The sequence below is a fragment of the Orcinus orca genome, chromosome 3 (genome assembly GCF_937001465.1).
Source record: "Orcinus orca chromosome 3, mOrcOrc1.1, whole genome shotgun sequence".
Lineage (NCBI taxonomy): Eukaryota > Metazoa > Chordata > Mammalia > Artiodactyla > Delphinidae > Orcinus > Orcinus orca.
This window is the reverse complement of record NC_064561.1, coordinates 73,411,197-73,438,577: the sequence shown is the minus strand read 5'-3', so window position 1 is coordinate 73,438,577 and position 27,381 is coordinate 73,411,197. Positions and strand designations below refer to the sequence as shown.

At 44.2% G+C, this 27,381-nt stretch overlaps 2 protein-coding genes and 1 long non-coding RNA gene across 14 annotated transcripts in view; 2 read left to right on the top strand and 1 right to left on the bottom strand.

Annotated features, from left to right (window-relative positions):
• JADE2 (jade family PHD finger 2) overlaps positions 1–2,869 on the top strand; it is a 51,648-nt gene extending 48,779 nt beyond the window's left edge. For all 11 annotated transcript variants that reach the window (XM_033409886.2, XM_012537542.3, XM_033409880.2 and 8 more), the window contains one exon: positions 320–2,869. In XM_033409886.2, the coding sequence (XP_033265777.1) occupies positions 320–595 (276 nt within the window). In that variant the 3' untranslated portion in view covers positions 596–2,869. The remainder of the gene's footprint in view (positions 1–319) is intronic.
• Positions 2,870–6,434: 3,565 nt separating this feature from the next.
• LOC117197566 (uncharacterized) lies at positions 6,435–27,108 on the top strand. Its single transcript, XR_004478240.2, has 4 exons — positions 6,435–6,616; positions 7,251–7,480; positions 9,223–9,299; positions 26,624–27,108. It is a non-coding gene; the product is annotated as an uncharacterized LOC117197566 (long non-coding RNA).
• Positions 10,802–27,381, bottom strand: part of SAR1B (secretion associated Ras related GTPase 1B) — a 32,849-nt gene continuing 16,269 nt past the window's right edge. For both annotated transcript variants that reach the window (XM_004282116.3, XM_033409889.2), the window contains 4 exons: positions 19,985–20,050; positions 18,416–18,519; positions 17,233–17,364; positions 10,802–15,745 (listed from right to left, as the gene is read on the bottom strand). In XM_004282116.3, coding sequence (XP_004282164.1) covers positions 15,629–15,745; positions 17,233–17,364; positions 18,416–18,519; positions 19,985–20,050 — 419 coding nt within the window. In that variant the 3' untranslated portion in view covers positions 10,802–15,628. The remainder of the gene's footprint in view (positions 15,746–17,232; positions 17,365–18,415; positions 18,520–19,984; positions 20,051–27,381) is intronic.

Genomic DNA, 27,381 nt, shown 5'->3' with positions numbered 1-27,381 from the left:
TCCAACAAGCAGTGGGATCCCGGGGCCCAGGACGCGTCAGTGACAGCCTGCTGGGGCTGTTTTAAGTGTTGCTGGATCTCCCTGGTTCCTCTCTCCCTCCGAGCCGTAACCCCCTTTCCCAGCCATTCCCTCCCTCCCCACCATCACCGTCCTGCCTTTCCCACCCCACCCTCTAGGTCCCAGGTAGTAGCTCTGAAGAGTTTCAGTGGAGTGGCCCCAGGGTGACAGCTCAGGGAACAAACAAAACAAGGAATTCAGTGAAAACGTGTTTTTCTTTCCTTTATGAATTACTCCTGGATCACTTCTGCCACTGGTAAAGCCAGAACTTCTCCAACAAGAACCTTGCAAAAGTCCAGTGAATCATTCTGTGGATGCCAAAGAATATTTTGACCATAATACAGCACAGCCTGGACCTGACAACTTGTCACTTGGACTATTTTTTAAACGGAGCTCTTTAGCAACCAAGTATAGAAACATGTTCATCGCACACGTCCGGGAGGCGAGCGCAAGCTCTTGGATGAGGATGCTGTTCTGCTGCTGGTGTTGGATTTCAGATCCCCAGGCTGGGCCCGCTGTGAGCTCTCCTGAACTCTGAGACTCACTGTGGGAGGAGACTGATGGCGAAACCAGCGTGGCAAAAGTGTTCCCATGGGGTTGCCCCCACGTGACACACGAAGTGCAAATAGACGGGGTGGGGAAGCGACTCGAGCACCCATCCCCGACTCCAAATTTTCAAGGTACGACAGTGGCATGATCATCGACACTCAAGTTTCATGTGAATTTTATCAAAACAGGAAACAAAGACAACGACGAAGTTTAAAGGGTCGGACAGATTTGTCCAGTTGGAGCAGACTCGGAGTGGGCTTCGAGGACTCTGGGCGTTGGGATGGCATGAGCTACCATGTAGAGTTTAGTCTGCCTGCCCGCCCGCCTTGGCAGTAGTGGCCAGTGCAGTGTCAGCATCAGCATCCCAACCCCATTCTCTGTTTACTGCCTTTGAATAGACCTTCCTTCCCCGTGCTTCGGGTCACCTCGGGCCACAACCTTGTCTGTGCTGGATTGCTCAGTCTGACCTCACAGGAAGCAAAAGGGACGAGCTTTAAAGAACAACCAAACTCTGCCGGGGGATGGGAGTGCCAGGAATGGCTCGGGTCCGGTAGACTCAGTACTTGCCTGTTTACCCTTCATCCATCCTGAGGCAGAGTCTGGGCTCCCTGGGGGTGAGGGTAGGGAGAGAAGCAGGGTGGGAAGGTAGTGGGTCTGGCCAGGGTCTGGACTGGGTGGGCCAGGCCGGGCAGCCAGCACTCTTCAGAGAGCCTCTACTCAAGTCGGCCTCTGGATTCCGACCCTTTTCCCGATTGGCTCTTGCTTTGGATTGAACTATCCCTGGGGCCCACATCCTGCACGGAGTCCAAGTGTCTGTAAGGCTGGCTGGCCAGGGTCTCCCAGGCCACGCCCTAGAGCTGTCCTTGTCAGGCAGCTGTCCACCCCTAGGATGTCCACCGGGCTGCAAAGAGGACAAGGATAACCGGTTCCCACTGCTGGCCTTTCTGCTATTAGCCACAGCCCCTTTGCTCTTTTTCCAGCCTGCCGACGGCTTTGCCGCCTCGGAGTTTAAGATGGGAAGCTGGGAAGAAGGTAGGAGGCCTTTTCCAGACCAGAGGCTGAGGCAGATCTTTTCGCTTGACCGTATGTGTCCACACTCACTGGCCCTCCTCAGGGAGGGAGAAGCTGCTCTGGAACTCATCCGGGCTGTCATCACCACCCTCCCAATCCCCACTGCCCACCTCCTTCCCCCTCATCACAGTGAGAAAGGATAATGTGCAAGGAAAGTATTTTTATGGATCATAAATGTATTTTAGAACAAATAAGGAGAAGAAAGGTAGAAGGGTTTATTTTATTAAATGAGCTCTGACTCGGTGACAGTGTGTGAGCATTTGCAGTGTGAAGGTCTCAGGTTCCTTGGAGAAGCCACCCAGGTTTCCAAACATGGGTGTCGGACTGTGGATGTGTGAGCCTGTTCCAGAGCACACCTTGTGTGTGTCCGAGTGCAGGCGTATCTGTGTGTGTCGTGTATGGGCACACGATGGGACTTGGGGGACAATTCCTAGAGAATCACCTGCTCGGTTCTAACAGACATTGGCAGCAGCTGGATCTGGCGTTTCCTTGCTTACTGCCAGATGTGGCCAACCTCTGCCCATGCCCGAAGCTCTGTAGAATGGCCTGGGTGCCTGTAGCAAGGCCCTTGGGGAGGCCCCTTCCCATGCCCCTGGCCCAGCTGGCCACATTGGCCAAAGAGCCAGGCTGGAGTCTGGGACCTTGGTTGTTCTTTAAGGCACTTCCTGCTACTTTGTCCCTCAGCTGCACAACACTCTGTGCTCCACATCGGCTCGGGGTGGGGGGATGATATGAATGTCACAGGAGGAGACACCTTCTGTCTTTGTTTCAATGAAAGTGATGTGCCATTTGTTAATATACAAGAGAAATACTGAAAATATATTGAAAAGAGCAATTTTAAATTATTTTTGGCTTATGTTGCAATATTTATTTTCTTGTATTAGAAAAGATTCCTTTGTAGAGAAAAAATGTATTTTTCATTAACGCAAAAACCTATTTCTCCTTTTTGTACATTGTCCATGTTCGCTACCCTTCACGAGCAATAGAATGTATGGCCGCCTGGGGGTGGCCGGTGCCCGCGTGCCCTGCATGATTCTGTGTTGCCGCTGCCGCATAGCTCCCAGTCCCATCCTGTCCTGCTCACTCCTGGGGGTCTTCCAGAGCCCAGCCCCCACTAGGGCCCGTGTCTTCACGACCCCTCTGCACTCCTCATGTGTTGGCAAACGCAGTTAATAAAGCGATGTTTTCTGTGCTGGCTGGTGTGAGGCTCTGTTGCACCGGGGGCGGGGGGTAGAGGTTCACTGAAACAGCGAGTGTTCCCTGGCTGTCCGAAGGGACGTAGCAAGTGCTCAGTACGCACCGGGGCTGGGCATATTTCATTTTCTCCTCACTGCTTTCATCCCCTGGAGTTCAGAGTGGATGATGGAGCTTCGCAAAGCCACACCCCTGCTAAGAGGTGAAGTTCAGCGTTCATGTCGGGACCCCTTGAGCCGCCTACCTGGGGCAGTGGAAAGGTTTGGGAGGAAACTCAGGCCTCTGTCCCTAGATCAGGAAAGGCTTTTGCCCAGGCTTGTTTTTCACTCATTATTTCCTGAGTACTTACTCCGGACCAGGCTCTGTAAAGTATGGGGAATGTAGCCACCATCTATCTCTGCCCTGGGGGAGCTCACAGACCAGCAGGGACACAATGAGGGAACTGGGAGGTACTATGGAGGCCTGGGCTGATTGGACAGGGGTGCATTCAGGTTACTCTGAGGAAGCAACGCCGTTCGTTCATGCATGCATTCATTCATTCACTTGACAGTTAGTCTACTGAGCATGCGTCTCATTCTGCCAGTGTGCTGCGTCGCACACTGGATGGCACCAGGACCCTGCCCTCCTGGAGCTTTCAGACTTCCAGGCGTCGTAGACTTGAAGAATAACTAGTTGCTCGCCCAAGGGGAGCTGGCTGGGAGGAAGGGACAACAAGCGCTCTGGGCAGAGGGCTCGGCAAGCGCAAAGATGGATTAAGCTACGTGCAGAGGGGTTTTGAACCTCCTCTGAGAGCCCAAGGGGAGGCTGTGTGGAAAGGGGCTTGAATTGAGACTCAAGGAATCTAGCTTCTGGGGCCGCTGGCTTAGTTGTTAACCACAGAGAACTGCCCCATTTCCTCACTGATGCAGTAGAAGGTAAGTCCCCGAGGGCACCTCCAGATCCAAAGTTCTGTGATTCCCCCCGATGCAGAAAAGTGATGGAAAGAAACCTGGGGTGAGTGTATGTGCTTTGAATGCCTATGGAGGGAGGTGTCCCTCACTGAGGGGCCACATCCCTGCTGCTGGGACCTGGGAACCCTGTCTGACAGAGCTGTGTGGGTTCTTTCAGGGCACCCAGCTGAGAGTGAGAAGGGCTCACTCAGCATCCTCAACCGCAGTCAGCATGAGGTGCTGGTGGATCAGCCTCGGGGTTGAGGGGGCTCCTGCTCGGCCAGCCCCCCTAGCTGTGGTTTGGGGCTGTCAGCTCTCTGGGCCAGCTGCCCTGGGCTCGGCACCCCAGCCTCTCCCTCCTCCCAAATCCAGGCCCACCTGACCACAGTGCTCCAGAAGAGTGATGCAGGGGCTCCGTGGCCAGGCCTGCAGCTGCAAAGCTGTGGGGCAGGAGAGGTCAAGGTACCTGTGGGTCCAAAGCAGCAATGTGCAGTAGAAATAAAGTGTGAGCCACATATGTAATTCTAGCAGCCACATTTCTAACAAGTAAAAAGAAACAGGTAAAATGAATTTTCATAACGTATTTTATTTAATGCATTATATCCAAACTATGATCACTTGAACCTGTAATCAATATAAAATAATTATTAATGAGCCAATGGCACAGGAATCCGAGGGGAGGCCAGGTGTCCACTCCCGCTGTTTCGTTCATGCACACATGGATTCAGTACTCACGGGGCATCAGCTGCTGGGCCCTGAGGACTCTGGGATGACCACATGCCCCTCTGCAGAGACCAGGCCAGTGTGGGAGACAAACTTTAATCCGATAGTCCCAAAACCATGTGCAATGACACACAGACTGCGCGGCAGCGGGGAGGGACTCTCGTGCCCACCCTGAACTTGCCTTGTTCTTGTGAAACTCCTGCAGGGTAAGATCTGGGACGCCATCTGCTGCCCAGCCCTGATGCCGGATGATATGTGGTTTTTTTGCCACAATTTTTTTAAAAAGAGAATACTATATAGGAAAAAAAGAAAGTAACCCTGCTACATTTAATAATGTATGACTGCTTTGCTGCAACAACAAACACAATGTTAAGGAAAAAGAAGCCATTCTAAAACATTAAAAAGAAAAAAGAGGGGATTCCCTGGCGGTCTAGTGGTTAGGTCTTTGTGCTCTCACTGCCGGGGGGCCCGGCTACGATCCCGGGTTGGGGAATTATGATCTCGCAAGCTGTGCAGTGCGGCCAAAAAATTTTTGTTAATTAAAAAAATTTTAATTTTAAAAATTAAAAACAAAAAGAGTTCACATTGGGCCTCTCTGCCTTTCCTAGAGCACCCATGACTCCCCTGGGCCGCCCAACTCAAACTCAAGTCTTCTTTTTACCCACCCCTCACAGTTTTTTGCACAGCACTGTAGGAAAATATGTCTGACCCAGGCTGAGGAAACCAGGGTTCTACTCTTCTCTCTGCCGTTGACTTGATGTACCTCAGTTTTCCCATCTGTAAAATGGGAGAAGAGGTTGGGGATACTGCTTTCTCTAGGTCCTGGGAGGAGGGTCTATGGTCAGAGGAGGTGGTCAGTGAGGATCAGGTCAGAGTCTGCCGGGGCCCTTCATTTTACCTTAAGGCCAGCTAGGTGAGGTGGGGCTGGCTGGCAGAGGGGGCTACATGAGCCTCCAGACTGAACTTGGACAGAGCAAGAGCAGGAAGACGCTGCAGGCTTTCACACAATCAGAATGCCATCATGGGCCCCGATTCATCTGTCACCAGGTGAGGGGTCGGTAGGAGCATAGCATTAGCCATAGGTGTGATCATGAGGTGAGACACAAGGTCCGGTTGGGATGGTGACAGGGTTAAGCACTGAGCAGGGCCTGCAGGCACTGGAAGGAAGGTGAGGTGTCCATCCTCCAGGCTTGGGTATGGGGCCGAGGCCTCGCTGTCAGGGCTGGGGGGGGCTCTGTGATTTGGGTGACAGCAATTGTAGGGTGGGCTTGTCCAGGTCTAGGGGTTTGGGTTCAGTGGGCAATTCCCCCTTATTCTCCCTCCATCCTCAGTTAACATTAGCTAACTGTGGCCGTTCAGGTCCAGAGAATTCATCCATGGACACACCACAAAGGAGACAGTGACTAGAAATGGATTCTTGTGGGCCTTACGGTAATGGAGAATTAGGGACTGTGTTTTGGCCCTTTCTGGGCCTCAGTTTCCTCACCTGTCAAATGAAGATGACAGTTCCTATTGGGCCCACCATGCCGGGTGGCTGAGAGTCACAAAGTGGGCATGGATGTGAAGGCAACAGAATGGGGAACCACTGACTGGGTGAGGGGAGGGGGAACAGCGGTTTAGGCAGAGGGCGCTCTAACGCTGGCAGACTGACCAGAGGCCAGGAGGCCAGAGGGATTTGTTTACCGAGTCCCGGAATCCTAGGGGCGAAGCCCCGCTGTTTACAAGTTCTCACGGGTCTTCCTACGCCCAAGCAGGACACCTGTGGTCTGGGGGCAGGGCAGGGACTGGCCACGTGCGGCCTGGGCGGGGCCGGCTAAGGGCGGGTTGTAAGCACCTGGTGTTCATCAGGGAAGCCACTCACGTGATGCCTGTGCCAGTCAGCTGCCTATGCCTGAGAAACACCCACCTTCCCAGCATTCCCGGTTGCTCGGTGGCCATCCTGAAACCTTGTAACCCAGGAGGCCCGAGGTAGCCAAATTCCTCCTGTCCGGCACCCTCACCCTCTTTTGCAAAGAAGGAACGTTCCATTGCTGGGGACTGAATGTTGGGAGCAACACGAAACTCGGAAGAGCACCAGGGTTTGCAGAAGCCAAGTAAGAAAAGTGACTCAGCAAAATAAACCATCACCTGTGGATATTCTGAACGGCTATCTTGGGACGCTGGGTGATTGCCTGGTTCTGGCGACAGGTGCTTGGTATACAAAACTTTGTTTCCCACACGCCAGCTGTAATATTCATGCTCATCAGCTTACAGAAGGAAGCCTAGGAGGCTTGGGAAGGAGCTGCCATGGACGGGCCTGATAGCTGCCTTGTCCAACGTAAGACTCCTAAATGGGTCCACGGCAAAGGGAGCAGTGTGCCCTGTAGGGACGTCAGGAACCAGAGGGGATGCTTAAATCTTAGGGACCCCTCTGCCCTCCAGGAGCACATCCTTCTGGTCAAGAAAGTGTATGGGACCAGTACCAACCTGCACCGTAAGTCCTGGGTCCTACCTGGCCCTCATCTGAGGAGCCGCATCTGGGTGATAGGACCTCAGCGTTTAGCGGGGTGGGGGGACGTGAAAGCACGTCTTCTCCACCATCTTCTCTAGGACAGCCTCTGAATTCTAGTGACAGAGAGCCTGTCACTTTATAAGCAACCCACTGCTAAGCCATCTGTATTAAATTAAAAAATGTCTTCCTTAAATTCAACTGTAATTGTCACTCTGAAACGATGTTTCTATTCACAGGCGGTTCTGAGCCCGGGAGCCACAGAGGTCAAGTCCAGTCCAGTGTTCGCTGGGCAGCCCTTGGGCTGTGTGATGAGTTAGGACACCCTGCCCACCTGACTTTTCAAGTTCAGGACTTTTCTAGGGGATTAGAAGGCAGGGTACTCCCCTCATCTACTTCTATTACGCTTCTCCTGCTCGATGGATGGAACCACCAGATCCCCACACTGTGCAGGCAAAGCCAGTCCCAGGTAAGAGGTGCATGGAGAGGGGGGTCAGAGAGGGACAGATGTGGTCTCAGCTCCCCACTCCCAGCAGTACCCTCAGGGAGCCCCACTCCCTCAGCCCGATGTCTTGTAGGTTGTGTAGCTGTGTCAACAGCTCCAGCTTGTGTTTTATTTTCACCTCAAACATGTGTCTTCCCCGTTGTCAGCGCCACACATTCTGGTGCACATGCTCAGTGTGGCATTTTGGGGATACATGTCTGTCCAGATGTTCTCAGCTTCAAATAGTGTATCCTGATCTGATGGCCCCCTGAGCAGGCTCCCCTGGTGGATCCCCAGCTCCTGCCTTGGGCTGGAAAACATGGTCATACGTCATAAAATGTTGGTTTCGGAATCAGTGTTAGAAGTAGCCTACTTATCATGACAGGTGAGAAGCAGGTTGAAAGATGAGAGGGATCAGCCCCGCTCTTCTGCCTCCTTCTCAGTTCAGGCCTCATGTTCTCATCTTTCCCTCCACTGACATTTCCATCTAAGATGCTCTCCACGCAGCACCTCTTCAGGCTCTGGGCTCTACCAGCCCCAAATCACAGCGTGCCCTTTTCTGCCGTGCCTCTGTCATCGCCGTGCTGTCTGCTCGCACTGTTCTCTCACCCCTTCTCCACTAACCAGTTTATACACCTTCAAGATTCAGCTCTGGTGCCCCTTTTCTAGAAACCTCGATGGGGTTTGGGGGCCTTTCCCTTTTGCCTTCCATGGTGCCTTGGGTAGATCTCTGCCCCTTTTTCATCATTCCATGCTAGTCCCCAGCAGGCAGGTGTTGAGGAAATTCCTGCTGACTGGCTGGTGGAAGGGCAGACAGAAAGTAAGGCCAAATGTCCCAACCTGAATCCAATACCAGCACAATACGTGCAAAGTCCCTGGTGATAACGGTTTTCCACACGTAAGGTTTTGTATATGCGAGAGAGAAAAAAAGAGAGAACCTGGTGAGCAGGGACCCCGCCTCCTACTTTGCCCAGCCCAGCCCTGCGTGTGGAGTGGTGGGCAAAGGCTGCCCACATACCAGGTAATCAGAAGGGTCAGGCACTGCTTCTCCAAAGACGCAAGGCAAATTGAGGCCCCAGAGAATCCGAGAGGGGTCCCCATGCCACCTGACTGCCAGAGGCCTGTGGATTCTGAACCTGGCCCCAAATAGAAGCTGAGGTGGAAAAAGACCCAGACTGTTCTCTAAATATCTTTGTGCCACTGCCATCTGCTGCAGTCGGGAAAGAAAGCAGCGTCGCGTGGTTTCCTTCAGGAGCCGTCAGAGCTGTGTCCCCATGCAGTAGAGCCCCTAGTTGTAAATGAGCTCTGGCGCCCAGAACAGGGCTGGAACTCTCCTGTTCTGCCCCTTACCCAAAGAGGGGCTCTTGGCCATCCAGGTCTCGAAAGTGAAGTCCCTAGAACGGAGGAACGTCAACATGCGTTTCTCCAGACTGCAATCAGTCTGGCGTGGCTCTCTAGGTGGATCTAGAGAGCTCAACCCAAACCCGAGGGCCAGGGGAAAACCGTAAAAACGGTGCTGTAACTCGGTGATGTTTATAATCTCTAGTTTCTGAGATTTTGCTAATCCCGGATGAAATGAGACTACAATTCCACTGATGAGGGTCACATTCAGTTCCTTTTAGCTCAAGAAAGTAGTAAACCAAAATCTCCATTTTTGACCCCCAGGTGTTTCTCTGTCCACCTGTACCTCACCTCCAATTATTTCTTCCCTTTGTTTATTTTACCAGCCATGAAACGTGACACCTGTGAAGATTCTGACTGGAGGACTGTTACCCATTAACCCAGGCCCTTTCAATACAATCAGGTAAGAAAGCGCTTCAGTCTTCTTTTTGCAACATTACCAGCTTGTTTGTAGTGGCATAGTGCCGTCACTGAAGTCACAGTGACTTTAATAAACATGTTAAATGGTTCACCATAGCGCCCCCAATCAAAATCCACATTCCAAAGCGAGGCTTCCTTTGTTTACTAAATAATGGCCAGAAAATTATTGTCTTGGTGTCTGATTTTAAATAAATTGAGTTAAGAGGCTTTGTAAACACAGGCTCTGACCTTTGTCAATTAACTGAATCCCCAGTTGAACCCTTTATAAGGGACGCAGCAGAAACAGGGCCTGTTCTAGGACTTTCGTTAATCATCAGGTTTCTAAGCTGTTGTTCTCACCTTTCAATTAGGAGGATGGTGGCCACCACCCAAAGGGCTTCTTTTACAGTTTCCTAGTTCCTCTATTCCCAAAAAGGTGTTTTTCACACTCTTTTGGGGGCTATGACATTGCATTACTTGTAGCTTTAGAACAAATATCAGATAGTCTAGTGGGATATTATATAGCTAAATTCAAGAAAATGAGCTAAATAAACTGGACTTTATTTTCTTAGCATTTATCCCTTCAGTGCATTCACTACCTACCTATTAGTTTCAGTTCAACAAATAACTTGATGGACCCAACTGTAATAGAATCATGATTGTTTATGTTAAGAGTTAGCATAAAGCTTGATGTCCTGCACACTGTGAGTGGGAAGGTTAAAGGGATGGCTGTAGAAAGGTTTTATATTTGGGTTTACGTCTCAAAAGTAGCTTGATAACCCTTAACAAAATGATAAAATTTTTCATTCGAGTCACCTGAGGAGTTGAAAAAAGTCTGCATCCTGAGGGCAGCCTGGGCTTTGGGTGATTCTGAATTGCAGCCAAGGTTGAGAACCACCAACTACAGGTTACACTGACATAGGATTTACTAATAAATGAATTCTCAGGGGAAAAAAAAAAGATACATTTTTTCCTTCCCTGATTGGCCAATGACCATTTAGTGTTACTAGTATTTAGTGTTATACTACTGTTTTTCCTAAATGAAAATCCACACACTTTGGCACCAGGAAAACCTGAGAACCTTGTTGAAGATTTGGATTTCTGCCCTCCACCCCACCCTGGATTTACTGAATCACAATATTTGGTGGGATTTTTTTTCTTGTGTGTTTTAAAGCCAGCTCCCCCCGCCCCCGGACACACACACAGGAGATTCTGATGCATACTAAAGCTAGAGAACCTTGATGTAGATAAAACCAACCAGCTGCCTTATTTTTCACATTTCAACGGACTTGGCATTGTGTAAGTCCTACTACAGTGTGCCCATGAGTTGTTTTCAGTCTTACAAGGCAAATTAGGCCTCGGTACTTAATTTAAGCAAAGGTTCCTTGGAATCCTTGCACAAAGGGTACGTTCTATAATCTTAATAATTTAGAAGTCCAAGAAATTTCTAATAAGCACAATGAAAATTACAATTGGATGGTAAAAATGGGACTTGACACCAGAGTGTTTCAAAGACCAGGTAATCATTTTATTTTTCTATTCCTGACACTCAAATTCATAGGGGGTGAAAAGACAATAGAACATAATCAAAATAATACACAAACACAATTCAAGGACATTTAACCAACTATTATAGCTGTTCTTTGTAAAATATATAAAGGTAAACAAACATCTTTATATAAATTAATGCTTAACAATCTGTATACACTGTAAAACAATTGTTAAAATTCACACTAAGATGCTAGTGCAAGCAGTGGTGTACAAAAGTGCAAACAAGGTTAGTGATGAAAAACTTATCACCGACTTACCACTTCAACATACTCTGCATTCAGTCAAATACTGAAGGCCTCACCACGGAAAACACTTTGATCACTTTTAAAGTTATGTGACTACATTCACCCTGAGTGCTCTTGCCTCAGTATGGCAACTGATTGTGAGTTCAGGTTAGGAGCAGCACCAGGGAATCCAGAAACCCATGTGAAGTTGGCCATTCTGATGTGAATCTTCACACTTGATAATGAAAACAATTTCAAGGACAGCTTGTATGTCAAAAACTGTAGAACTGTCACCTCCCTTGACCCTCAAATATTTAAAACTAAAATTAAATCTAATTCCCCTGCTTCATTTAAAATACATGCTGAAGAATTCATCCACTCCAGTGTGGCTTTTCCACAGAAAATAATGCTGCATGAAATCACTCAAAAGCCTTTCCCATTTCTGTCCTAAAATCTATTTGGGGTGGGGGCACTCCTGAAACAAAGTTTACTTTGGATAAATTTGCTTTACTGTGATTACTTTGGACTCTGTTTAAAAGTGTGGTCAAAGCCCAGAACAATCAATCAGAGGTACTAAATATATTAGCTACTTAATGTTCCAAATTATGAGGACAAAAATTAGTTCAAAATTGCATCTTCAACAGACTCTGTAGACTCCCTTTATACTCAGGGATCTTTTTATCCAGGTGTGGGCTGGGGTATGTGAGGGGTAATGGTTCCAGGGTTCAAGAGTAGAAACATGGTTTTAACAAAATTCCAATCACTTTACACAGAGGCACAGTCCCTATATTTTTAAGAGCTTGTTCTCTTTCTTTTCTTTTTCCTCTTTTTCTTTTTTTGTTTCAGTTAAAAAGCACTAATTTGCATTTCAAAAGGACAATGATGGAAATGACCAGAAACATAAATATGGAGCTTTGAGAATTTAGTCCTTAATTGAAGATATACTGTTTTCTGAACTCTCAACTATTCATTACAAAAAAAATTTTTAATGTTTATAGAAAATCTTTAATTCCCTATTAATTTTGCATCCAGAAGTTTATATTTGCTAATCTCTACTTTTTTCATGCTCTCTTGGAGACTTTTTGAAGCTTCACCAACTTTTACATACGTTTAAAATGATTCAAACAGGGACTTCCCTGGCAGTCTCCACGATTCCAATGCAGGGGACACGGCGATCCCTGGTCGGGGAACTAAGATCCCGCATGCTGCATGGCACGGCCAGAAAAAAAAAAAATCCAAACCATATACTCTAAATAAAATCAACACAAGATTTTCTGAGAGACTTCCTTTTATATTAGCTATTTTCAGTGTACTCTGGTCAAAATTTATTTGGCAATAGAAGTCTTGCAAACTTCAGTCCTGTAAGTGACTAAGACTGAAATGCTACATTGAGCCACATACCAAGTACAGTTTCAGAAAATGTAAACCTGTCTCCTGAAACTCTCAAATCATGTCAGCTAGAGGTATTCTGTTTTTAATGATGGAACTTGTGAAAATGCTGGGTTAATTAAATCATTTTGCAGAAGGCAAGAAACACTATTATCAAATATTACTCTATTTTAATGATTTACAAGTAACTTACATGCTGGAAAGCACTACACAGAAGTGTGAGCCAGTTGAAAACTAAAGAAAAGAAATGTTCTGTGTATACATTGTAAACCACAGTAAATTTGTATATGTACACAGGCACACAAAACTAAAATTTAGATCTATGCAGGCAGTATCTGAATTCATACTTCTTTGGCACTCAAAGATACTGGGTCAACTAAGCCAATGGTGAAGAATATTTTTTCATATGCTTTAGGAAATATCTGTGCCCCAATTTTTAAAAATGCTATAATCTTCAATCTAAAAATTCACCAAGATAAACTGGAATCCATCAATTTAAACAGTTACACAAAAGTATAATTAACAGCAGTCATTGAAACAGGTGTGAGGTTGAGAAGCTCTTCTTTAAAAATACAAAAGCCAGCTGAGACCCTCTATTTTTAGTTTTGGACTTAAGATTTTAAAACATCTTTTGAACACTTCCTGATTTATATGGAATCCAATCTTAACTTGTATACAACAGTGTTAATTACATTTTCACACTCTACAGTGGTAGGAACAAAATTAACCTATGTCCCCAATACTACCATTTACCCAAAAACTACTCCGCAAATGTGCACACTTGCACAGGCACAGAGTATATGTTTTCCCCATGTGTTTTTACTGCTTCTCGGCATTCTCTTAACTTGCTTCTCCTGAAGGAAGCAGTGACTTAGTGTATATGCTCTGAGGAGCTCTCAGAACTAGATGGGATGCCCAATGGCTGGGGAACTCTGAGGCCCATCTCCCTGGAGCTGGCGGGAAAGTGCAGCTTCATTTCCAGAGGTTCAGGCCATAAGACTCTTACATCATTGGGAAAATATCCACAGTTTAGTGTGGTCCACAAAGTGACTTTGTTCCTTTGATCCCAGTGACAGACCTAGAATGAGAGTTCTGGAACAATATATTTTGTACCAGAAAGCAAATCCCCTCTAGAGAAACCACTAAGCTTTTTCCTTTATACCAATTTATAACACAAATAATTAACTTCTCAATTATCACAATAGATACTAGGAAATACTTGAAGAAAGGCATGTCCCTGTAAATATTGAAAAGATACCATCAACAAGAGGCAATTACTTTTAATAAGGCTTAGTTCTGTCTGGTCGAGACGTTAAAAATGAGTACTTTAAACATATCTGGCAGAATAAACCAAGAGGCTGAAATGTCATTTGCTACTTTTCCCATGGTGCTACTGATGTTTCTAGGCAGGGAGAAAGCTTTCTATTTTCATTTAGAAGGAAACTGAAAGTGAAATAGAATAGGTGAATCCCTAAAACCAAATGTCATGGTGAAATGACCTTGTTGGTTTAGCCAACTGGTAATTCCTTCCAGGCATATCCTTCAATCCTTATTTGCTTCATATATTACATTATTGATGACAGAAAGGACTACAGTAACTCTGATTTGGACAATAGCTAGAGAAAAACACTGATTCTGATATTAAAATTACTCTTGATGGAATTGGAGCAATCTATTCTCAATGGAATTGGTTAAATGTACTATGAAACCTTGGTTTATGACCAAGAGAGGAAACCTTAAGCTTGACAGTCTTTAAAAATAAATATTTGGCACTTGTCTTTCAGCAAATTATGGGAATCTCTGACATATGGAAAAAAAGAACTCAATTTCTTAGGAAATTAAAATGCTTTAAAAAGCTAACTAAAATCTTACTAGAAAGCCTGTCAATGAGGTTTGCAGACACTATCGCATGGCAAGAATTGTATCTAAAAACAAAAGCCTATAAAGTGAGAGCTAGCTGAGAATAAAAAAAAAGAAAATTAAATACATGGATTCATTTTCTTTCCACCAAGAAATAAAATACGCCAAAAATGCAAAAGAGCTGAAGGACAGGAGCAAAATCCCCAAATATCTCAGTGACAAATGAAGGAGAATAGGCTCTTTTTCCTCAGATGCACGCCTCCACGATGAGACTGTGCACAAGACCCTACTTGTCGTTTGCCCTGGAGAGTACCATTAAGTATAAAGAGACTGGGGAGTACCTCTAAATGTGGGGAGACTGGTGCCTGTCACTACTTTTGGTGAAGAGGCACAGAATACCAAACCAGTAAGATGGAGCACTTCAGAATGAGACAACTGGAATGGGCCTATCAAACCAAAAATTAACCTTGGGTTGTACCAGAAGATGTGCTTTTCTGCAGAAGGCCGATCCCACAGGGACTAGGACATGGACCCCATCAGCATTGGTAATGGTAGTGTTACAGATAAAAATACACATGATTCAGAGATAAATGTGGTATAAGGTACAACCAAACACAACTTGTCTCCTGGAAAATGCAAAAGCCTCTAGGAACTTAAGCATTATTCTAAATATTCTGAAGCAGTCTCCTTTCCCAGTAACCCCCTCATATAGATAATAGTAAACATACAAAATTTCAGAGCATACTAGCCAGATAAGACACATTAAAACGAAACATTTGCCCAATAAGGATGCCAAACATTAGGGTTTGCTTTATTGCATGACGTTTGCATAAGAAAAAATAATGAAAACTGTAAGGCATCATGCAGTCATCAATAAGCTAATTATTAACTGTTCACTTAAGATAGGTGGACACATAATCTAAAATTAAAAAACTAGTTCCAAAAAAGTACATAAAAAGTTTAACATGATGAACTTTTAAATATGGTTTACATTTGTAGTTTCATATCGTTAAAAAGTGCTTCAAAGGTAGTCTGGAAAGTTGCTCTTTAAAAATGGTGCTGGGGGTAATGTCAGATTATAAACTAAATTCTAATTATTTTTATGGAATTAGAAAGCTACATTGTGATATTCAGCTTACTTGAATCAGTCTTCGATTCTCACTCAAATTAGGTTGATAAGATATTAATAATCTAAAAAACATCTGTTTTCTAACCAACAAAAGTCTATTGAATTCAAGTTATGCATGTCGAGTGATCAAATCTCTGAGTAGGCCTGAATGGTGAGACCCTGAACCGATGCGGGCTGGTGTTAATCAATGTACTGAGCCATCCAGCGGAAGCCTTCTCCATAACCTTGTCTTTTGAGCACACTACACATAAAAACTTCTAAGGGCCGGGCATTCAGTTCTTTCAGAGATACACTGCCCTAGAAGAGAAGATAGACATTATGTTGAATGACCCCTTAATGAAATAAAAGCTCCACTCCCCAGGAGAACTGCAGCTCGTACATCTTAGAACAAAGGGTGACTGTGATAAAGCCACGGCTGTTTGGCATCCAAGTACCCTCCCCTAAACACACAGGACGTCTCCTCTCACTCTACTGGAGGACAGGATGTCTGCTCAGTGGGACAGAGGTGAGCTTGTGAGGCACACAAGAATGAAAATAATCTGTGACTTAGAAAAAATTCAAGTTACCTGGGACAACTGGCTTCACTTATATTAAAAACAAACATTCTCTGAGTAGGTTTATGACTAAACAAGGCATTTCTTAAAATTAATGTGGAGCAGGGACTTCCCTGGCAGTCCAGTGGGTAAGACTCTGAGCTCCCAATGTGGGGGGGCGCCAGTTCGACCCCTGGTTGGGGAACTAGGATCCCACATGCAATGCAGCATGGCAAAAAAAAAAAAAAAAAAAAAAAGTGCAGTTATTAAAAAGAAGAAACAGAAAATAGACCAAAGTCTACCATATCTAACATAAGAGTCTCCTTCCATAGGCTGCAATGTGTCTCTACTCTGGGATTTTTCAATACTAAGGTCCTTCCCCAAAACAAATACCAGTAAAAATGAATGCAAAAATAATGTGTCTTAAAGCTTATTATAAATCATATGTTCAGAAAACCCCAACACTGCTATGGCCAAGTTTACATTTTATTTTTATCTGTGGTGAACTCTTAAACACTGAACTGAGGGCCTAAATACACTACTGGTATGCTTAAACATTCAAGTATATCATTTAGTGGCTAATTCTGAAAAATTATGACAAATAAAACTTTGAAAGCTTTCATTTAGTTTCTCATAAGCATAGGCTTTGACTTTTTTTTTTTTTTTTGCGGTACGTGGGCCTCTCACTGTCATGGCTTCTCCCATTGCGGAGCACAGGCTCCAGACGCGCAGGCTCAGTGGCCATGGCTCACGGGCCCAGCCGCTCCGCGGCATGTGGGATCTTCCCAGACCGGGGCACGAACCCGTGTCCCCTGCATCGGCAGGCGGACTCTCAACCACTGCGCCACCAGGGAAGCCCGTAGGCTTTGACATTTTTGATATCACCAAGAAAAGGTTTCATTTCATTCAGTGGTAGAAAGAAAATAAATGAGGACATTAAAAAAAGACCCAAATGTATAAATGACAGTTTTTAAGGAAAAAAAATGAAAATGGGCTTATGAGGTAGGACAATAATAATTTAAAGACATCTGGTTATACACCTGAAACTAGTATAATGTTGTATGTCAACTATACCCCAATTAAAAAAAAAAAAGCCAGACTATCAATTAAACCGATAAGAATGATTACTGTTAGGGGTAGTGTGGGAACACACTATTTCAGAAGATTAAAAAAAAATAAAATAAAAAGATATTTGTACTACTGAATGAAATATTCACACTTGTCAAATTTTTTTTTTTTTTTTTTTTTTACCTTTCCTGTTGTCTGACCATATAAACCAAACATCTCTCGCAACCTCTCTTCACTGATGGCTTCAGGTCTGTCAATCTTATTTCCAAGAATCAGTATAGGCACATTAGCAACAGTTTCATCTGTCATTAGTGACTGAAAAACAAAACAAAACAAAACGAACGACAAGATGTTGATATGAAACCATCTAAAGGTTCATTGTGACAAGCTACCAAATGGGCATCAAGGACTCATTCTCTATCATACCCGTCAGTTTGGCTAACTTTCTTTGGCAAACTCTCCCTACGTTTTAAAGTGAGCTCAACAAACCCAAAGCTCAATTATTCTGCCTCCCTAAGTCTCCTTCTGTAAATGCTCACTCTGTGAATAGACCCAACACTTCGAAGCATGCAGACCTGGTTTCATTTCTAGTTCTGCTGCTTTTGAGTTGTGAGATCTTACACAAATAAGGCTCATTGAAGTTCAAAGAGAATTTGCAATAGTACCACCTACCTTATGGAGTTAATTTGAGAATTAAATGAGGTAATATGCACAGTGCCGGGCACAAAGTAGGAACTCAGGAATTCCCTGACCCTGTTCCAAGACCAGAGACTATCTGGACTTTTCCACATGAATAAGTACTTGTTTGCTTGCTCTAGGCAGAGGCATGGCCAGGTCAACCTTCCATCAAATCATGGACCTGCTTTCTCTGTGGACCCAGATCTAGCACTGACCTTGCCTACTGCTTCTGAGCCCCTTTATGAAGCATGTGACCTGGGAGACGGGAGAGGAGGTGGCTACACATGGCCCTGATCACTCCTGGGAGCGGTGACAAAGATAGCATGTTATGCCATTTCCAGGTTCTGGCTAACTCCTGAAGAAACCAGCATCCTAGGAGGACCAGGGGCTTCAGATCAAGCCACTACAGGAATGTAGCAGACATGAAATATACTACAAGGGCACACTCTGCACAGAGTGAGCCCAAGCTTTCAGGAAGGAAGTCTGCATTAGTACCTCCTCAATAGCTACAATTACTCCAAGCTACTCCCTCTACATTCTAAGTAGAATAATCTCAGAACTCCACAAATTGTCAGGAGTTACATCAGAGGCTGCAAAAAAGCCACACTCTGATACCTACATATCCAGCCTATTTCCTCAGGCTTACCAGAGTGATTCAACTATGTTTAGTTTTAATTATTTAACTTACATCAAGTTCTTCTTTTGATTCTAACAGCCTTTCATGGTCTGCACAATCCACCAGAAATACAATGCCATTGATAGCAGGCAGGTAGTTTTTCCACACTCTTCGAGCTAATAAAAACAATCAGGAGTTAGATTTTATTTGCTGGTCAAACCTAGCAGATAGTTTGAGGGAAGAGTCCAATAAGATATCAAGTGTAATTATCCCTTAGCTGCTGCTACTTCATTATATACTCAAGTCAATCTTTCACCCAATATTGCCAAAATCTTTCCAGGTGACCAAAGAAGAAATAACAGGTTTTCCTTGATTGTGGGCAAGTCAAATACTTCACTCTGCCCCAATTTTCCTATGTTAGAAGAAGAATTAATATTTGCTACTAATGGACAAGGATGCACATTAAGTTCATTGGAGGGACCACTACTATTTCTTATATGCAGTATTCATTTTTTTGACATTCCTAGTTTATCAGTTTTTTGCCAGTGATAAATCTGGAGTCAGTGACAGAAGGAAATTAGTATCGGGTACAGACTTGTTAAGTTAAAATAATAAACTGTTCTACTCATAACAGAAATTAAAGTTTATGAAACCATTAGGGTAATTTTTGCCATGACATTCTCTTTTAGAGGGGAAAACAGTTTTGGGGGTACCCTAGGGGAAGGTAACTTTATTTTCTGACTTCAGTTTTATAATATACCTTAAAATAATATAGAAATGAAGTCTCAAACTCCATTAGGTTCTAAATCTAATGATTATATTCCAGGAATTAGTTTATGTATATTTTAAACAATTGATATATGTCTCAAATGTGCTTTAGTGAAAGCCACAGGCTTTGTAATATTCATTATTTATGAATTACCATGTGGTGGATACTGCTAAGTCCTTTTGGGGATATTAAAAAATAACTAGGATTTCAGTCCCATTAAGTTTAGTAGAGGAAATAAGACAGTCGTTCCACACTTGCAGATATGTATACAAACGCACTAATTGCTACGTAAGTATAGTTGAGAGCACTCCCAGCTGGGAGTGGCTTCTCAGGGGAGGCAGCGGGACTTACACTGGGCCCTGAAGGTGGGTTACCTATGTGCAGATGGGGATGGCATAAGCACAGAGGTGGGAGAACACCAAGATGGTTTGGTTTGGTTGGAGTAAAGAGAATGGGAAAGGGTATAGTGGGAGATAAAGACTCAAAAAGTAAAGTGCGATCAGATCATGAAGATCCTGAGTGCCAGGTCAGTGAGTTTGGCCTTTATTTTATAGGTAATGAGTTAGCCACTGAAGGTTTTTCATACAGAGCAATAACATATTCATAACATGATTACGACAGTAAGCAAAAGGTGGACTGGAGCAGGGAAAGAATGGAGGCTAAATTTTACTCATATGCTTTACCACCAAAAGCAATTCAGACTTAAATTGGAGTACCATGAAAATCATCCTTTGCATTTAAAGCATTTATCTAGGGGTAATAACTCCTAAATTTTAAGTCTACTCTGGCTTTCTTTGAATAGAATGAGGTTTCATGCACTGGAACATAATGGTCACATTTTTATTAAATAAAACAAAGCAATAGAATCTCACCTTGAACATGTCCACCCAGATCAAAAGTTGTAAATGTCATGCCAGCAATGGTTAGTTCTTCTGACGCTAAATAATAATACAAAATATTTTAACAACATGAAGATTAGACATCCATTCCTGGTATATATTGCCACTTAAAGTTTGATTTACTTTAATTGCAAATAAGGTCAACTCAAAAAGCAATTCTCTGTTGTAACTACTATATTCCCTTTCATGTTGCCAATATAATGCACGTAAATGGTAATATTCATTTCTAGTATTCACTACCCACCACAAATCCAACACTTACTTATTTTTCCTTCTCTATCCTGCTGAAATTGACAATTATTTACTGTGAATTCAAGTGACTGCTCCAACCTAATAATTTTTCCTGTAATTCATCTTAAACGATAAAGGTGAAATAACAGTATTCTCTCATGGCTGTCATATTTCGCAGGTGACAGTCTTTAATGACAAACACAATTATAATAAAAAATTTGGCTATTATTTCTTCAAATATTTTTTCTGCTCCCTTCCTTCCCCTTCTGGGACTTCAATGATAGGTTTGCTAGACTACTTAATATTGTCCCACAAGTCACTGAGGCTCTGTTGATTTTTTTTTTTCAGTCATTTTTCTCTGTGTTTCTTTTAGTTTCTATTGCATTGACTTAAGTTCACTGGTCTTTCCTTCTGCAGTATTGGCACTAATTTGCTATTAATCCTTGGGACTTCCCTGGTGGTCCAGTGGTTAAGATCTGTGTTCCACTGCAGGGGTGCGGGTTCAACCCCTGGTCGGGGAACTAAGATTCCACATGCCGTGCAGTGTGGGACACCCTCCACCCCACAAAAAAAATTGTTATTAATCCTATCTAGTGAAAATTTCATTTCAGATATTTTATTTTTCTTTTCTGTAAGTTCCATTTGGTTCTGTCTTATATCTTCCATTTCTCTCCTCATTATGTTCATGTTCCCCTTAAATCCTTTTTTTTTTTTTTTTTTTTTGCAGTATGCGGGCCTCTCACTGCCGTGGCCTCTCCCGCCGCGGAGCACAGGCTCCGGGCGCGCAGGCTCAGGGGCCATGGCTCACGGGCCCAGCCGCTCCGCGGCATGTGGGATCTTCCCAGACCGGGGCACGAACCCGTGTTCCCTGCATCGGCAGGCGGACTCCCAACACTGCGCCACCAGGGAAGCCCTCCCTTAAATCCTTAAGCATATTCATAACAGCTATTTCAATGTCCTTATTTGCTAATTCCATCATCTTTTTTACTTCTGCCATCACCTTTGTTACAATCTGTTTTTACTGATTACTTTTTCTCCTGGTTATGGATCATACTTTCCTGCTTCTTTGCATGTCTAATAATTTATTGAATGTTGGATTTTTAAAAAATTAATTAATTTATTTATTTTTGGCTGCACTGGTTCCTCCCTGCTGCGCGCAGGCTTTCTCTAGTTGTGGCGAGCAGGGGCTACTCTTCCTTGCAGTGCGCGGGCTTCTCATTGCGGTGGCTTCTCTTGTCGCGGAGCACGGGCTCTAGGCACACGGGCTTCAGTAGTTGTGGCGCACTCACGGGCTTAGTTGCTCCGCGGCATGTGTAATCTTCCCGGACCAGGGATCGAACCCGTGTCTCCGGCATTGGCAGGCGGATTCTTAACCACTGTGCCACCAGGGAAGTCCCTGGATGTTGGATTTTGTTGTATCCTTTTCAAGAAAGTTGGACTTTGGGAATTCCCTGGTGGTCCAGTGGTTAGGACTCAGCGCTCTCACTGCAGGGACCCTGGTCAGGAACTAAGATCCTGCAAGCCACGGGCCGGAAAAAAAAAAAAGAAAAGAAAGTTGGACTTTGTTCTGGCAGGCAGTTAAATTGCTTGCAGATCAGTTTTTTTTGCGGTACGTGGGCCTCTCACTGTTGTGGCCTCTCCCACTGCGGAGCACAGGCTCCAGACGCGCAGGCTCAGCGGCCATGGCTCACGGGCCTAGCTGCCCTGTGGCATGCGGGATCCTCCTGGACCGGGGCACGAACCCGTGTCCCCTGCATCGGCAGGCTGACTCCCAACCACTGCGCCACCAGGGCAGCCCTGCAGATCAGTTTTTAAGTTTTGTAGGGCAGACCTAAAGTAGCCTTTACTTTGGAGCTACTTTAGCCCCATTACTAAGATATGATCCTTTGGAGTATTCAACAATGTCTCTCCTTTTTGGCTGGTGCGAACTTGGATTCCCGGCCCCATGTGAGCTCTGGGAATTATTTGGCTAACAACTCCATTATAACTGTTCTTCCAGAAATTATTCTTTGACTGGCCATGTGTATTTCACTCTATGTATGCACAGATTGGTAATCAGCCATGAAAATATCTGGAGTTCTGGGATTTACCTGGTGGTCCAGTGGTTAAGACTCCATGCTTCTACTGCAGGGGGCCCATGTTTGATCCCTGGTCAGGGAACTAGATCCCGAATGCATGCCACAACTAAGAGTTCGCATGCCACAACTAACACCCGGCGCAGCCTAAATAAATAAATATATATTTTTAATTTCTGGAGTTCCTTCTCTGCAGAGCTCCTTCCTCTGTGGTAATCTGCCCAGCAAATTCTAGTCACCTCAGCCTCCCCAAATTCTGGTCTCTGTCTCCTCAACTCAGTAAGACTACTAGGTTGTTTGGGTTTCCTCTCCCTACACCATGATCTGAAAATTACCTCCTGTGATAAAACTTGAATAGAGAAGCATTTGTTTTTCTTCTCTCAGGAATCATAGCCCTGTGCTATGTTGTAGTAGATATTTTTGTCCAGTTTTCTAGTCATTTACAGTGGGATGGTAATTCCAGACTCTGTTATTCCCTCATGGCCAAAAGCAGAAGACCCCCTACAATTACAATGAAAGGTTCAGTATAATTGTTAACTATTCAATATAACTATGAGACCCCAGAGTAGTTTATCTTGCTAAAAAATTCTGTATGAAGACTGCCAACTGAATGAATAAGTAATACAATTTGTGTTCAAAGCATGATCCTTTCCATAAGGAAAAGATAATGCTTGGATGTGGTTGGCAAACTACCCTATGGTTACAATCCCCAGTACACTCCGTGCTTTCTAAAAGAAGTCCCAATTTGATTAAGATACAGGACACTGTTAACATCCCAGCAAGTTCCCTCTTGCCCCTTCCCAGTCGCCACCTCCACTCCCAGAAGCAAGCACTGATCTGAATTCTATCACCACAGGTTTGTTTTGCCTGTTTTAGAATTTTATATAAAGGGTATCATATAGTACATAAATTCTGTGACCAGCCTCTTCCATGCAATATAATATGCGTCATATGTATCAGCAGTTTATTCCTCTTTCTTGTTGAGTAGAATCCCATTGTTTATCCATTCTTTTTTTGAAGGACATCTGAGCTGTTTCCAGTTTGGGGCTACTACAGATAAATAAAACTGGTATAATAAACATTCTTGGATGAGAATTTTGGTGAACACATGTTTTTCATTTCTCCTAGATAAATACCTAGCAATAGAACTGCCAGATCATAGGGTAGATATGTGTTACCTTTTTCACATATGCTTTTTCTTTTTAAATTTTTATTGGAGTATAGTTGATTTGCAATGTTGTGTTAGTTTCAGGTGTACAGCAAAGTGAATCAGTTATACATATATACCCATTCTTTTTCAGATTCTTTTTTTTTAAAGATTTTTTTAAAGATTTATTTATTTATTTAAAAGATTTATTATTTATTAATTTATTTTGGCTGTGCCAGGTCTTAGTTGCAGTACATGGGATCTTCGTTACCGCATGTGGGATCTTTAGTTGTGGCATGCAGGATCATTTGTTGCGGTATGCAGACTTCTTAGTTGTGGCATGTGGGATCTAGTTCCCTGACCAGGGATCGAACCCGGGCACCCTGCACTGGGAACATGGAATCTTACCCACTGGACCACTAGGGAAGTTCCTATTTATTTATTTATTTTGGTTGAGCTGGGTCTTAGTTGAGGCACATGTGACCTTCGTTGCCGTGTGCGGAATCTTTAGTTCTGGCATGCGGAATCTTTCACTGCGGCATTTGAACTCTTAGTTGCGGCAGGCATATGGGATCTAGTTCCCTGAACAGGGATTGAACCCAGGCCTTCTGTGTTGGGAGCAAGGCATCTTAGCTACTGGACCACCAAGGAAGTCCCCAAATTCTTTTCCCATATAGGTTATTACAGGATATTGAGTAGAGTTCCCTGTTAGTTATCTATTTTTTTAAATTTCTTTTTAAAAAATTAATTTATTTTTATTTTTGGCTGCATTGGATCTTCATTGCTCCACGCAGGCTTTCTTTAGTTGCGGTGATTGGGGACTACTCTTCGTTGCGGTGCATGGGCTTCTCTTGTTGCGGAGCACAGGCTCTAGGCACGTGGGCTTCAGTAATTGTGGCACGCGGGCTTAGTAGTTGTGGCTCGCAGGCTCTAGAGCGCAGGCTCAGTAGTTGTGGCTCACGGGCTTAGTTGCTACGCGGCATGTGGGATCTTCCCGGACAAGAGCTCGAACCTGTGTCCCCTGCATTGGCAGGCAGATTCTTTTTGTTTTTTTTTGAATTTTATTTTATTTATTTTTTTATACAGCAGGTTCTTATTCGTTTTCCATTTTATACACATCAGTGTATACATGTCAATCCCAATCTCCCAAATCATCACACCTCCCCGCCCCCCAGCCGCCACTTCCCCACCTTGGTATCCATACGTTTGTCCTCTACATCTGTGTCTTTATTTCTGCCCTGCAAACTGGTTCATCTGTACCATTCTTCTAGGTTCCACATATATGCGTTAATGTACAATATTTGTTTTTCTCTTTCTGACTTACTTCACTCTGTATGACAGTCTCTAGATCCATCCACGCCTCTACAAATGACCCAATTTCGTTCCTTTTTATGGCTAAGTAATATTCCATTGTATTTATGTACCACATCTTCTTTATCCATTCGTCTGTCAATGGGCATTTAGGTTGCTTCCATGACCTGGCTATTGTAAATAGTGCTGCATTGAAGATTGGGGTGCATGTATCTTTTTTTTTTTTTTTGCGGTACGCGGGCCTCTCACTGTTGTGGCCTCTCCCGTTGCGGAGCACAGGCTCCGGACGCGCAGGCTCAGCGGCCATGGCTCACGGGCCCAGCCGCTCCGCAGCATGTGGGATCTTCGCGGATCGGGGCACGAACCCGCGTCCCCTGCATCGGCAGGCGGACTCTCAACCACTGCACCACCAGGGAAGCCCCGCATGTGTCTTTTTGAATTATGGTTTTCTCTGGGTATATGCCCAGGAGTGGGACTGCTGTGTCATATGCTAATTCTAGTTTTAGTTTTTTAAGGAACCTCCATACTGTTCTCCATAGTGGCTGTATCAATTTACATTCCCACCAACAGTGCAAGAAGGTTCCCTTTTCTCCACACCCTCTCCAGCATTTGTTGTTTGTAGATTTTCTGGTGATGCCCGTTCTAACTGGTGTGAGGTGATACCTCACTGTAGTTTTGATTTGCATTTCTCTAATAATTAGTGATGTTGAGCAGCTTTTCATGTGCTTCTTGGCCATCTGTATGTCTTCTTTGGAGAAATGTCTATGTAGGTCTTCTGCCCATTTTTTGATTGGGTTGCTTGTTTTTTTAATATTGAGCTGGCAGGGGGATTCTTAACCACTGCACCACCAGGGAAGTCCATAGTTATCTATTTTATATATAGTAGTGTGTATATGTTAATCCCAATCTCCTAATTTATCACTTCCCCCCACGTTTCCCCTTTGGTAACCATAAGTTTGATTGCAAGATCTGTGAGTCTGTTTCTGGTTTGTAAATAAGTTCATTTGTATCATTTTTAAATTAGATAGATTCCACATATAAGTGATATCATATGATATTTGTCTTTGTCTGACTTTACTTCACTTAGTAGGATAATCTCTAGGTCCATCCATGCTGCTGCAAATGGCATTATTTTGTTCTTTTTTATGGCTAAGTAATATTCCACTGTATATATGTACCACATCTTCTTTATCCATTCCTCTATAGATGGACATTTAAATTGCTTCCATGTCTTGGCTATTGTAAATAGTGCTGCAATGAACATTCAGGTTCATGTATCTTTTTGGATTATGGTTTTCTCTGGATATATGCCCAGGAGTGGGATTGCTGGATCATACAGTAGTTCTATATTTAGTTTTTTAAGAAACCTCCATACTGTCCTCCATAGTGGCTGTACCAATTTACATTCCCACCAACAGTGCAAGAAGGTTCCATTTTCTCCACACCCTCTCCAGCATTTGTTGTTTGTAGATTTTCTGGTGATGCCCGTTCTAACTGGTGTGAGGTGATACCTCACTGTAGTTTTGATTTGCATTTCTCTAATAATTAGTGATGTTGAGCAGCTTTTCATGTGCTTCTTGGCCATCTGTATGACTTCTTTGGAGAAATGTCTGTTTAGATCTTCTGCCAATTTTTTGATTGGGTTGTTTGTTTTTATGATATTGAGTGGCATGAGCTGTTTATATATTCTGGAGATTAATCCCTTGTTGGTCTCTTCATTTGCAAATACTTTCTTCCATTCTGTGGGTTGTCTTTTTGTTTTGTTTATGGTTTCCTTTGCTGTGCAAAAGCTTTTACACTTACTTAGGTCCCATTTGTTTATTTTTGTTTTTATTTTCATTACTCTAGGAGGTGAATCAAAAAAGATATTGTGGGACTTCCCTCGTGGTGCAGTGGTTAAGAATCTGCCTGCCAATGCAGGGGACACGGGTTTGAGCCCTGGTCCGGGAAGATCCCACATGCTGCGGAGCAACTAAGCCCGTGAGCCACAACTACTGAGCCTGAGCTCTAGAGCCCGCAAGCCACAGCTACTGAGCCCGCGAGCCACAACTACTGAAGCCTGCACACCCTAGAGCCTGTGCTCTGCAACAAGAGAAGCCACTGCAATGAGAAGCCCATGCACTGCAAATAAAGAGTAGCCCCCACTCGCCACAACTAGAGATAGCCTGCGCGTAGCAACAAAGACCCAACACAGCCAAAAATAAATAAATTAATTAATTAAAAAAAAGATATTGCTGAGATTTATGTCAGAGAGTGTTCTGCCTATGTTTTCCTCTAAGAGTTTTATAGTATCCAGCCTTACATTTAGGTCTTTAACCCATTTTGAGTTTATTTTTGTATATAATGTTAGAGAGTATTTTTAGTTTCATTCTTAAAAATATGCAATGCAAAAAAAAAAATATGGGGCTTCCCTGGTGGCGCAGTGGTTGAGAGTCCGCCTGCCGATGCAGGGGACACGGGTTCGTGCCCTGGTCCGGGAAGATCCCACATACCGCGGAGCGGCTGGGCCCGTGAGCCATGGCCGCTGAGCTTGCGCGTCCGGAGCCTGTGCACTGCACTGGGAGACCCCACAACAGTGAGAGGCCCGCATACCCAAAAAAAAAAAA